The sequence below is a fragment of the Tiliqua scincoides genome, chromosome 4 (assembly GCF_035046505.1).
Source record: "Tiliqua scincoides isolate rTilSci1 chromosome 4, rTilSci1.hap2, whole genome shotgun sequence".
Taxonomy (NCBI): domain Eukaryota; kingdom Metazoa; phylum Chordata; class Lepidosauria; order Squamata; family Scincidae; genus Tiliqua; species Tiliqua scincoides.
Genome location: NC_089824.1, coordinates 179,464,444 through 179,477,947, shown reverse-complemented (window position 1 = coordinate 179,477,947; position 13,504 = coordinate 179,464,444). Strand labels below are relative to the sequence as shown.

The following is a 13,504-nucleotide window of genomic DNA, read 5'->3' as shown; positions in this document are numbered from 1 at the left end:
ACTAGGCTGCACGTTTGCTTAAGGACCTAATCACATAATAATGGGGATCGGAGAATGTATCCCTGTCGTTAAGTGATACACACCTATATTTATAACATATACTATAGTATATCAATACATACTATTGTAACTAAAGGTACATGTAAGTAAAGGTACATGCTTATTTATTTAAAGGATTTTTATACCATTTTTCTAAAACCCAAAGCAGTGTACAACAAAATAAATACATCAACATTAAAACATTAAAATACAATATTAAAATTAAAAACCATAGAAACTATAAAAACAATTTTAAAAATAACAACTATAAAAGAGCAGATAGCATGTTACCAAAACAAGTTACCAAAACCTCAGTTTGGTTGCCCTTTGGAGCTGCTGAAAGATGCATAGGAAAACATTTTTATAAACTACAGCTGCCATATGTTAGAAGAAAAGCTATCTTTAATGATTCTTTCCATTCCCTATAAGATGGACACACCAAAACCATAAGGCCCTTACAAAATTAATTTGCACGTTTACACCCCAAGACCACCTATGAAAATTTAATCAAGTAAGAACTACGGTTCTTCTCTGTCCCCTTCCTGGCTATTCTCCAAAAAAAGCAAGGCTGGAGAAAGAGCAGAGGAGAGACCACAACAAAAAGGAGAACTAATCATTCCCTTGCCTGTAACTACATGGGAGGCAGAGTAGCTGACAAATACTTTTGTGCAAAGTGCTTCCATGTGTTCATGGGTAAAAGAATGGACTCTTTTACTTCCAGGGGCAGCTCTTTATATCTCATGAAGGCATTGCTCTGGAGGGGTCCCAAGTCTGACCCTACACTAGTGGGTTTTTGGAGGCCAAAGGGGTTTCTGTTAGAAGTAAGATAATAAAAAAGCCCCCATACATCAGGTATCGTGCTTTGAATCCCTATATGGATATCAGTGTAGAACAAAATAATATAAACTTTTACATAATTGAGTGCCCAATCCAACTATCCAACTTTCCAATGCTGATGCTGCTGTGCCAATGGAGCATACGCTGCATCCTATGGGGGCAGTCATGGAGGCCTCCTCAAGGTAAGGGACTGTTTCTTCCTTTACCTTAGGACTGCATCAGTGCTGGACAGTTGCATAGGAATGGGTCCAAAACAAAAAAAAATGTTCTTTTTGTTTTGCCTCATGAGGTAGCTACTGCTTAACTACATAATCAATGGACTCACCACAAAAAGAATACTTGCACGGCTCTTTGGACAGTACAGAGTATATTGTTGTCTGTATACATATTTATCTCCATATAAGTAATGCATGAACTGATCTTTAGAAATGCAAAGCAGAAATGAGAAGATGGGTTTGATAAGAGAATTCTTACCCTCAATGTCAAAAATTTTCCTTCAAAATCATTTTGACTGCCAGCAGCAATAAAATTAATATACATGCTTTAAAAGAAAAGACAAAACATTTTCTCTTAGTAAAATGATTCAATATAAAGTGAAGAAACTTGAAGAATGAGTAAAGTTACTGCAGTTTTGAAAATGTTTGTCAAAATGTTACTATAGCATAATAAGCAACAATTAATATCATACTTGGATGTTATAATTCCGTGTAATGAATTGCCATTTGATGCTCACAAATTCCAAGAACCAATCCACTTTATTTTTGAGATGATAGTCTGCACATGGTAACTGCGTTCATTTAGTGCCAAATATTATTATAATTTTAGATAACATACTGACTTTCAGCAGCTCTTCAGCCTTTCAGATTGGTATTCCCTAGTTCTACCTAGAGATTTGCTGGTGCAGAAGAGGCTATACAAGCCCCCTCCCCAAATCCTGTTCTATGTGCTGGAATAGGGAGAAACAATGTCAAAAGCTATTTGGTTCTCTTCTGCAATGATTGATTCTCAATGAATACCACAACTGGATCACAACTCATCAGTATTGAAATAACTCTACTGCTTGAGCAATTCTAAGAGAATTAAAGGCCATTACCTACAAAAGGCCTATCTGATCTAGGTCCAGGGTATTTCAAAGACCTCTTGCTTGACTAAATATGTTTGAAATCAACAAACTGGTCTTTATATAGATATGATTATCTTTTGCAGCATTTCTAAAATGTTTTTAATATTCCAGAGATTTGCAGAAATACAACAAAGTAATCAAGTATGCCCCTCCCCAAAAAACAGAAATAAAACTTAGGGAAATAATTCAAATTACTTTAAGGACTTTTCAAAGCATCACTGTTTCAATGGAAGAATTAAGAACATGTAGACACCTTTGCAACTGGAATAAATAAGACATAGGGCCCAGTCGTATCCAACTTTCCAGCACTGATGTAGCTGCAATCCAGCCCCAAGGTGAGGGAACAAATGTTCCCCTATTTTGAGGAGGCCTCAGTGAGTACCTTCCCATCATCATCATTGGCATCCTTCAGTCTCGAAAGACTATTCGCATTCTGAAAAGTGGTTCTGGAACAGCGTCTAGTGTGGCTGAAGAGGCCAATTCGGGAGTGACAATCCCTTCCACACTGGGAGCAAATGTAGTCTGTCCCTGTTGTGTCTCCCTGGCTATGGGCCTTCCTTCTTTGCCTCAGACCAAGTGTCTCTTCAAACTGGGAGAGGCCATGCTGCACAGCCTGCCTCCAAGCAGGATGCTCAGAGGTCAAGGTTTCCCACCTGTTGAGGTCCATTCCTAAGGCCTTCAGATCCCTCTTGCAGATGTCCTTGTATCGCAGATGTGGTCTACCTGTAGGGCTCTTTCCCTGTAAGAGTTCTCCATAGAGGAGATCCTTTGGGATCCAGCCATCGCCCATTCTCACGACATGACCGAGCCAACGCAGGTGCTTCTGTTTCAGAAGTGTATACATGCTAGGGATTCCAGCTTGTTACAGGACTGTGTTGTTTGGAACTTCTTCCTGCCAGGGGATACCGAGGATGCGTCAAAGGCAGTGCATGTGGAAAGTGTTCAGTTTCCTCTCCTGTTGTGAGCGAAGAGTCCATGACTCGCTGCAGTACAGAAGTGTAAAGACACAAGCTCTGTAAACCTGGATCTTGGTATGTTCTGTCAGCTTCTTGTTGGACTATACTCTCTTTGTGAGTGTGGAAAACATGGTAGCTGCTTTACCAATGCATTTGTTTAGCTCGGTATCAAGAGAAAGAGTGTTGGAGATCATTGAGCCAAGGTACACAAAGTCATGGACAACCTCCAGATCATGCGCAGTGATTGTAATGCAGGGAGGTGAGTCCACATCCTGAACCATGACCTGTGTTTTCTTCAGGCTGATCGTCAGTCCAAAGTCTTGGCAGGCCTTGCTAAAACAATTCATGAGCTGCTGAAGATCTTTGGCAGAGCGGGCAGTGACAGCTGCACCGTCGGCAAAGAGGAAGTCACGCAGACATTTCAGCTGGACCTGCCACTCTCCCACCACCACCACAAGATGCAGTGCATGCTACATTGGCAGGGCTGCATCAGTGCTGGAAAGTTGGATAGGACTGGGCCCTTAAAATCCTTAATTCTGGCTTTCTACTACCCTAGAATACTCTGGTACTGAAAACAGAAATTAAAATTATGTAAGATATTGACCTTGTATGTAACTGTTTATGAATGTATCATCATAGTTCTCCAATTTACTTTTAATTAGTTACTTACCAATTATGAGTAGTATGAAGAAAACACCTAGAAGAAAGTGTTCGGATGAGTGAGTTTCTCACAAACAAGCTTTTTATACTATAGAAAGGGTACTCAGACTGGTATCCACATTGACAAATTAAGAATATATTATATTGGTTTTTGACAAAATGTCCACAAGTTTAAAAAATAATACATTAATAGTGAACTTGAAGAAGAGTTCCATATTAGCACTGGTAAATATATTTCACTTACACTACAATATTCTTATTTTAAAAGAAAAAGAATAAAATTTCCACTACACATCACATTAAAAGCATTAGCCCTGGTAGCAAGGCTGGCCCAAGACCTCCTTGCGCCTGAAGCACTGTGATAAATACTGCATCCCTTACTTGATGATGTGCCAGCCTCTTCCCCTCTGACACTCAAGCCCACTACTCTGCTACACTTCCACTCAGGAAACCTTAACTTTTTAATCCAGTACAGTTAACCAGCCTGTTTTTATCTGATGTAGTTTTAGGGCCAAACTACACATGACATTAACCATTGACCATAACATGCTTGGTTTTTCTGGTGAAAATACCTTGCAGGGGTACAGTAATGGTCAAAACCATGGTAGGGGGCAAGAAGCCTTTAATCCTAACCCTACAATGATTCAGTTTGCTTTTCCTCAGTTTGTTGTCCATATTTTGAATAACCTGATTTGCTTTTTTCCCCCTTGCTGTCCAAATCTAAAGAAACTGAGTGTAGATTTGTTATTAAAAGAAGAACTGCTGCCAAATGCCACCTGTACAGCTAAAGCAGCATGCCTGGTAAGTGTCAGTACTTGCTCTCCAACCACATACGTACTCAAAGTGCAACGTGGAATTTTAGGTAACCATTTCTGCCCACCAATGTATCGAATCACAGATGGCCCTTTCAATGCATAACCAGCATGACAATGAATAGAAACTTTGTCTCCAGGCTCATATTGTCTTTTCTTTCCACGGACTATTCTTCCATGAGGGATATTCAGTGTCACAGTGTCAGGAGAGGTTCTAACTGTAAACACAAACAATATAAAGTTATACTGAAACATCCAGAAAAATTTGATTCTTTTCTTCCAAAATTGCTTGGATTTAAGATATTGAAAAGTTCCAATTTTATTTGCAGCGTTGGAAATGTTCTTCACCAAAACATTAAGAAAACCCTGTGATGTGAAATACAGTAAAGTCACATCATACATGCATTTTACTTGAAAGAATTCAAGTACAGGCACTCTACCCCCCACATCCTCGGGGGTTCTGTTCTGGAGGCTCCACAGATATGGGGGGAACCCTATAAAAAGTACAATTTTCTGTGCCCCCGTGCCCATTAGCTTTGTTTTTCTTTATTAGCTGTGGAAGCACACATTCTCTTGCTTAAAGAGAGGAAAGGTTTCTTGCTTAACTGAGAAATGCGGCAGGCAGGCAGCCTGGATGCAAAGAGCTTCCTGAAGGTTCTGACTGTGTCCCTGTTCCTCCCTCAAGCAAGAACATGCTTCCAATGCTACAAAGGAAAACAAAGGTAATGGGCATGGGGGCCCTCAGAGATAGCAAATAAAAACCAAATCTGTGGATACAGGGGATGCCTGTATATCAGCAAAATCCATGCTTTAGTTACATCCAGATTGGACAACTGTAACACACAGCTTCCCTTGGATTTTTTTTTTAAATCTACATTATGCCAAGCTTAATTGATTTTCACGACTGCCCATTTGTTTCCAGGTTTTACCTCTAAGTGCTGGCTCTTGTCTTTAAAGATGTGACTTAGAATCTGTGTATCGGAAGAACTATCTTATTCTTTACATTCCCCCCCCCCCACCGTCCAAGTATGCTTAATTTTTCATCTGAGGTTCAGTTCCAAGTGTTCTTGCTGTTTGAAGGATGGTATTCATCTCTAATGTGCAAGGCCTTTTTGGTGTTGGTAGCAGGCATTTATGGAATCCCTCCCTGTAGAATCTAGCATGCTTCTGCGCCACATTTCTTCACATCCCATTTATAGACCTGATCCTTTCAGAAGGCTTTTGAGATTGTTTTTTGTATCTCTGTTTTTATGTTACCAAAGTCCAAGTTAAGAATGTGAATGAATGGATGTACTGTATATGCATTTCTACTGTTTAATTGAACAGTGTTTAATGTTTTTGTTATTTGTATGTTAGCCTCTCTGCTTTGTAGCGAGGAAGATCAAATATATGCTTTCAAAACTAATTTTAAAAATGCATGAACTAATTACAGTCAAAATCAGATACACCTTTGCTTGCAAAGGAACAGCAAGAAATTAATTAGGAAAAAGTCACTATAAGGAAGTTTTCAGTTAAGATTACTGAAAATCCTTAACATCTCTTTCCTAGTTAATACTGAACAGGGTGCACTATAACTGAGTTGTTATAACTATTCATAAGTTTAAATAATAACTGAGATTGTTTTAAAAACTACAAATACAGGTTGAGTCTCATTAGAAAAGAATGCACAGCGATTATCTTTATTTCATGTGCTCAGAGGGAAAGGAGGGGTTGCTGGCTAGAGTGAAGCTGTTCTAACTTAAACAAGTTTTTTCCTTTAATTAGGGCCCTTGTCATCACGTTGAAACAGAAAAATCTGTGCATTTTTCCACAGATGAAAAATCCATGGATAATTAGGTTATACCTGTAATCGCTTGCATGACTGTCTCTCAACAACAGTAAGAAAAGTAGTTTTTTTAAACTGTGATTTTAAAGGGATGCATTTTTCCCCTTCTCCAGGGATCAGCACATTCCTTCTCATTTGCAGTGGCCATTCATGTTGAGTCAAATCCAAGTATAAAAAATCTGTGTATGACAAGGTTGGACCTGTACTTTATGTCTGAAAAAAGATCAGAGGACAACATAGAAAATATTGGAATGAATGGGGTAATAATTATGGTGTCCGAATTTGCTATAAAAACCTAGTGAAGGAAAAATGACAATTCTGAAGAGACAGTGAATGTGGAATATATAATGTGGAATATATAATGTGAATGTGTATATAAACAACAATTTTCATACAGCCAAAAATGACAGGGTTAGACCTTGAGATCTAGCTTTTATAGATCTCCGGATGAAAGGCTATACCCTTGGCACTTCTCTGGGATTTTGTCAGCTCTCCTCCTTCAGTATTAGCTGTGAGAAAGGGGGCAGAATATAATAACTTACAAGTTGGCACTTGGCACAAGGATACATAGGCTTCCTAGAGCAGCTACTCTAGAAAATATGCACAAAATGCACATAGTCAACACTATAATTCAGGTGTTCCTTCCAGTGGCATAGATAACAGGGTGCAAAATGCTTTCACAGCACCCAACTGTGCTGTGTAAGTGGCCCCTGCCCCTTGCCAACAGAGCCAGTCGGGGCAGTGAAAACAATGCAAACGAGCCACCTCTGCATTGTTTTCACCATCCTGACTGGTTCTGGTGGTGAGGGGGAGAAGGTGATTATGTGGTAAGGTCAGGCACCACGAAAGACTTAGTGTTTTGCACCCTATTAGCTATGGCACTGGTTCCTTCAATGCTGCATGAAGCTGGTATTTGCAGTGTTAGGATCCAGGGCTAGCATGTTTTGGACAATATTTATCCAAAACTTTTTACCGCTCAATTGCATCTGCTATTTGCCACCTGTAGCAGAGTATTCAGGTGGATTCATCATCAAGCTGGTTTTTGGTTATAGCCTTGGTGGCCACTTCTCTCAGCCTCATGTAAGTACCAGTCACATAGCCATATGACCGACCTCTAACTTTAGATTCCCAATCTAGGAGAAGGTCATCTGAATAAAATATATTATTAATTTTAACTAAGACCACATCCTACAATTAGGAAGTTCACAGGGAGTTTACACAATTCTTCATCTTAGTGAAGTTGGTGAACATTCAGACAATGGGAAAATAGTATTTGCTGGGCAATGGCAGCAGAAGAGAATAAGTCAATACAGTATTAATACCTACGGAAACAAGGATGCACTAGAGGGTTCCATCTATTGTAGCCATCACATGTTGTAGACATCTCTATGGTTCCATCAGGAAAACAATAGTGTGGATTGCAAAATACAACAATGGATGTTCCCAAATTATATTCAGATTTCAGAGGATGCACAATCCCAGTTGGAATTAATGGTGCACCACATATATATGGAGCAACTGTAACGACACCCCCCCCAAAAAATTATTAAATATAAAGCAGAATTATTGTTATATAGACATTCGATTGTTCAAGATGTTACCATAGTGTCACCTGAATTTTAAATTAATCTATGGCACAAAAAACAGTTTACTGCCAATTTGTTCTCTGCCAAGTCACTCAAACCCTGTTCATTCATGGCAACAAAAGTTTGGGGGGGGGGGGAAGTTGCTTTTCCCAACTTTTCATTTCTGAGAATTCTCTGTGCAATCACACGTTTGAGCAAGGTTGTAAACTGGCAAGAAGAACAAAACCCTAGCCAACCTTCAACAAAATTCTTTGTTTTAGATCATGAATGACTACATAGGCTTGAGTAGGCAGACAGAACAGTAAAATTTTATCTAGTTTCCATTTACATTTATGTAAATGTTTATGCAAAAGTTTCTAAACATTCATAGACTTATTTGCAATTTGATAATGTAAATTTTTATACATACAGTATATGCAATAAGGTATGAATGCTTAAACAGAAGTAAAAGCTCTTGTTTGCCCAGCCATGGCTGGCTAACTTATACTGTATTGTCTACAGACAGTGGCACAGACAGGTAAAGCATTTTTCCCCTTTGTTCTCTTCTGACTCAACACAAATACTGGGAACACACTATGAAACTAAACTCAACAGCAGAGAAGATGAACAGGATACAAGCAGGCAAAATACAGAGCAGAGGTGGCATGGGGAGATGATGCTAATATCTACATGATATAGGTACCACTGCAAACAGCAGGTGGGCTTGATCCTGCATAGGAGGATTTGGGCCATGCCTACTGCCTTTCAACATTGCCTTTTAGTGCCAAAACATTTAGATTTGAAAGAAAATACCTAAAATTCCTACTAGCTATATTTTTTAGCTTTCTACTACACAGAGCTTTTGTGTAAACTCCTCTGAACTTATTACTCTAATAAATGTAGCTTAGCTAGATAAATTGGCTTCCTGAATTGAAAGTTACAAGAGCAGCCAAAAGAAAAATATTTGTTCTTTATCATGAACAAATTTACAAATTTCCACAGCTCCATTCCAAACAAAACATTAGATTTATTCTGGGGAATACTTAAGCAAACTCTCATAAATTCATTCTGGGCCTATAAATCCCTCACATGTGAGTGAACATGTGCTTCACTCAGTGATACAGGCCTGTAAGCAACCCAATCAGAATGTACACACTGAAAGGAAATAATAAATATATGAAATATACAAAATTGGTGTTTAACTTCCATTATTGGAAGGCAAGGAAATTTCTTTATAAAAGGGCTAGTAGATACACTGAACACATTTGCAGTTTGGGGCTACCTCTTATTCTAACTTATGGATAAAATAGTTTCATCAATCATGCTGCTTAAGTGCAATAGGTTTTCTGAATTTGACCTAGATCCCTAAATGGCATCAAAAGTGAGAAAAACATTTTCCTCACTTTTTAAGATTTTTGTTTATAACGCTGTATTCTCCCTTCACCAATCCTGTTATAAAATGTGGTTGCCGTTGTGCAGGATTGCGCTTCAGTGGCTTAAAATCAATAAGGAAACACAGTTGCAAATGAATTCTTACTCTTTTTACAGGATGGGACTGCAGGTTTCCAGGTACCATTCTCATCACATCGCGCCACATAACTTCCGATCATGAAGTATCCAATTTTACATTCAAATGTAACACTGCTGTTGTATTTATAAAGAGATCCAAATCCACTTATTTTCACTCCATTTTCAACTACTGGATCATTACACTTCACTGCTGGAAGTGGATAAAAACACATATTTTTAAGAAACAGAACACTGCAGTAGGTTCCTTGCTTTTTACAAACTTGTATATTTTGCTGAATTCTTACTCTCTTTCTAGCTGATAAACTTATATCTATGAAAAATCAGACTGCAAATGAAGTACTGACACAATTATACAATTTCATAATATGTATATGTAGCCCTATCTCACCTATACTGCTGTGTTACTGAGCACACTTTGAGACATGTATAACATATACACAAAAGAAATCAACTATATTCACAGGAATTCAGTGCTGCTGTTCATTGCACAACTCAATGGATTGGCATGAAACAAGGATATAGGTGCAACACACTTTGTTTATTGTGGGAATATATCTACACCATGAAAAGCAGGAGGAACCAAAAAGACATGCAATACAGTACACACAGCTAAGCCCTAAATAGTAGTAAGGTATTAACATGCAAAATGGAAGGAGAGAGAGAATAGGACATCAGCATCTCAAGGAGATTAACAGCCCAATCCTGAGCTGCCTGCAGTGCCCAGGTCTGGCAGCTCCGTGAAGGGCTGCCGCTGGATCCTGCGCCTCCCGCGCTACCGTGGGAGGCACCTTGGGAGAAGGGGATGTCCACCCCCTTCCCTCATGTAAGGGAAGCAGCCCTGCACTTTAGCAGTGACCAAAAGGTCGGTGCTAAAGTAAAGGCCCTTGTGTAGGGCGCAGAGCCCTGCATGAACGCCTTGGATCCTGTGGAGCCTGGCTCCGCAGATCCACCTCGCTCTCTCCCTCCAACATGCCTCCCGCCCACCCCTGGCCATGCCTCCCCCCTCCCTGAAACACCTCCCCCATACCCCCGGTCACGCCCCGCCTCCTGTTCTGCAGCCTGGCGGTCCGGGAGACTGCCAAGCTACGGAACCTGGGCAACCACTGTGCGCTAGCCCACCACCGGCAGGAGCCCGGCGGTGAGCCCCACAAACGTGCCTTACAGCACGTTTGCAACTGTGGTCCACGGCGCAGAGCCATGCTGCGGACCTCAGGATTGGGCTCTAAGAAAATTACCTAAGGGGGACAAGGGATAGGAACTTGGGCTCAGCTGACAGTGGGAAGGAAGGAGGGAGGGTAGAAATATAGTGCAATGTATTTAACCATCACTCAAACAATTAACTCCTAAATGTAATCTACTGAGGCATCTGAAATCAGGTGTTGATCCATGTGCACTCCAAACTGATCCTTCAGGGAGCATGCAACCCTGTCTAGGCTGACCCTCACTCCCTGAATATACAAACAGTGGCATAGCAAAGCTGGGCAGAGGGTATATTGCCCTGAAGGGGTGCCAACCTGCACTCCCAATGGCAGATCCTGAGGCAGGCTCGAGCCTCCAACAGGCACTCTGAAACCCAGGGATGCCATGAGCAGTCTCCCCAAGCCTCAGAAGGCCTGTCAGAAAGGATTTTCACTAAAGGTGTGTTCTGGGCATCTGGCCCGGGGGGGGGGGGGGGGGCTTGTCAAAATTTTTTGTGCCCCCAGGTGCCTAATCCCTTAGCTACACCACTGCATACAAATTCCCTATTATGTGACTGTTCATTGCACAACTCAATGGATTGGCATGAAACAAGGATATAGGTGCAACACACTTTGTTTATTGTGGGAATATATCTACACCATGAATATATCTTCACCTTTTTTGCTTTCATCCAGTCTATTACTGATTCATATATCAGTTTAACACATCTACCACCTCATCTAAATTTGAAGAAAAGGAAAAACAGAGCTGATTTCATCAGTATACTGATGAAGCATATTCCTGTATTTTTTTAGTCATTTTACTGCCTGAGTCTTCAGAGGTCCTACTTTCTAATCCAGTGGTTCTCAAACTGGTGGTCGAAGGGGAAAGGTCACCTTTAAAGGGCAGGGGAAAAGAAGCGGCAGGGAAGTGATTCCCAGAGCTAGCCCTGCCTTGTAGGTTTAAGACACCTAGGGGAATCAAAGATGAAGTCAAAACTGCAGTGCCTCCAACCCATTTCTTCTGTCTGACCCTTCCTTCACCTACTGTAGACAACAAAAGAGGGGAAGAGTGGTGAACCAAAGGTATGCTTTCCTGGATACTAGCTTTAAATCTACAATGAAAACCTCTAGCCAAAACATGTCAACCCTACATTTTTCTCTTTCCATACTAAAGACATTCCAAACAACTTAAGTTTTGTAGTATCCATCTAAGAGCAAGAATACAACATGGAACTGTGTTGTGAGACAATAAATTAGTTGTCATAATCTGGACAATCCCTTGTGCTGAAAGCAGATAACAACTATATTACAAAGAACACAAATTTAAAAAACAGAAAGGGAAAGGAAAGGAAAAAATAAAATACTAACCACTACCCATAACAACTGAACATGTTTATTGTAATCTGTACATACAGGCTAGGAAGCTATGTCTAACCACAACTTTGTACCACATGAAAATATGGCAAAAGAGACATACCTGTACAGTTCACACATACGATGGACACATTTTGTCCTACAAACAAAATACTGGGGTTAGAAAATCATCTGTGGAGCAGTACAGATGTGTTTATAATACGTACAGTATTCAACTCAGCAACCAAAAAGAAAGAACACAGACAGATAACAGATTAAACTGGAAACCAGTCCAGCAACATCACCATCATCAATGTAAACCGATTCCAGATTTGCTGAAAGAATTTCACTGCCCCACTAAGATTTTTTGCAAGGGCTTCTCTGTGAAATAGAGATTTATATCCAATTCTAAGAAATAGTTTCCAAAAGTCTTAGGTGAAGACATAGCTAATGAAACCAGTTTGATACCAACTGGGATTTGAAGTCTGTACTGTAGAAAAACTCACACTATAAGCTTTTCACATTGCGGTGAGCTTCAGGACAGTAAAATTCTGGGTGCAACTGAAGCAAGTTATGAGTAACTTTGTCTGTGTTCATTTGGAGGGGGCAAGGATTGCCTGCATGTTGCACAGCCAAGTGAGGGCCAGGATGGTAGCCCAAATGGACTCATCATTAGGGTTACCAGATACAAAGGGGGACAGAGTGCCCATTCCTTTAACCATTGTATAGAACAGGGGCATCAAACATAAGGCCCAGAGGCTGGATGCAGCCTGCTGAAGCTTTTTAACTGGTGGAGCTCTCAGCTGCTGGGTAATGATGAGGTGGCACAGCTGAAAGGGCACCCACATGATAATTGGGTTCTCCCATAACTTGAAATATGATCAAGATTCACATATTTTTCTCTTCTGTCATTTGCAGCTAATGAGTTCCTAAGTGAGAAAAAGTACTTATTTCTGGTTATGACCTATTTAATGACATAACTTCTTGCCTCATGACATCACCTTTGGCCTACAGCAGCATCATGAATGCTATTAGGCTGCTTTGATACCCCTGGTAAAGAAGGGGGATTTGCTCAACATGAGAGGATTTAAAAAGCTGCACCAACCCAAATTCCCTCTTCTATACAATGCACAATGTATATGTATAAATTGTATACCTAGAAAATGTGCCTATACAATGTATAGGTACATTCTAGATTAAAAGTATAGGCACTCTGTCCCCCTTTGTATGTGGTTACCCTACTCCTTGTGCCAGCACCTGCCAGGCTGTATCTGCACAGGGGGTAAATGCAGGTGGCTTAGAGGCCCAAGCCTATGCCTGCCTGCTCAGAAGTAAGCCCCCTTACAGTCAATGGAGCTTACTCCCAGGTAAGTGTGGATAGAATTGCAGCCTCAGAGTACACCCTATGCCTGTCTACTCAGAAGTAAGCCCCTTTATAGTCAGTGGGGCTTACTTCCAGGTAAGTGTGGATAGGTTTGCAACCTCAGAGCCCACCCTATTCCTGTCTACTTAGATGTAAGCCCCTTTATAGTCAGTGGGGCTTATTCCCAGGTAAGTGTGGATGGACTGCAGCCCTAGCCGGCGTCTTCCTCGCTCTGTTGCAGTCAGAGGGCTGGGAGAAAA

The 13,504-nt window shown here is 40.5% G+C and overlaps 1 protein-coding gene across 1 annotated transcript in view; it reads right to left on the bottom strand.

Annotated features, from left to right (window-relative positions):
- Positions 1-10,546, bottom strand: part of LOC136648549 (complement receptor type 1-like) — a 119,596-nt gene extending 109,050 nt beyond the window's left edge. Inside the window, exons 1-3 of the mRNA XM_066624664.1 lie at positions 10,510-10,546; positions 9,355-9,537; positions 4,454-4,645 (exon numbers count right to left, since the gene is read on the bottom strand). Coding sequence (XP_066480761.1) covers positions 4,454-4,645; positions 9,355-9,537; positions 10,510-10,546 — 412 coding nt within the window. The remainder of the gene's footprint in view (positions 1-4,453; positions 4,646-9,354; positions 9,538-10,509) is intronic.
- Positions 10,547-13,504: the final 2,958 nt, after the last annotated feature.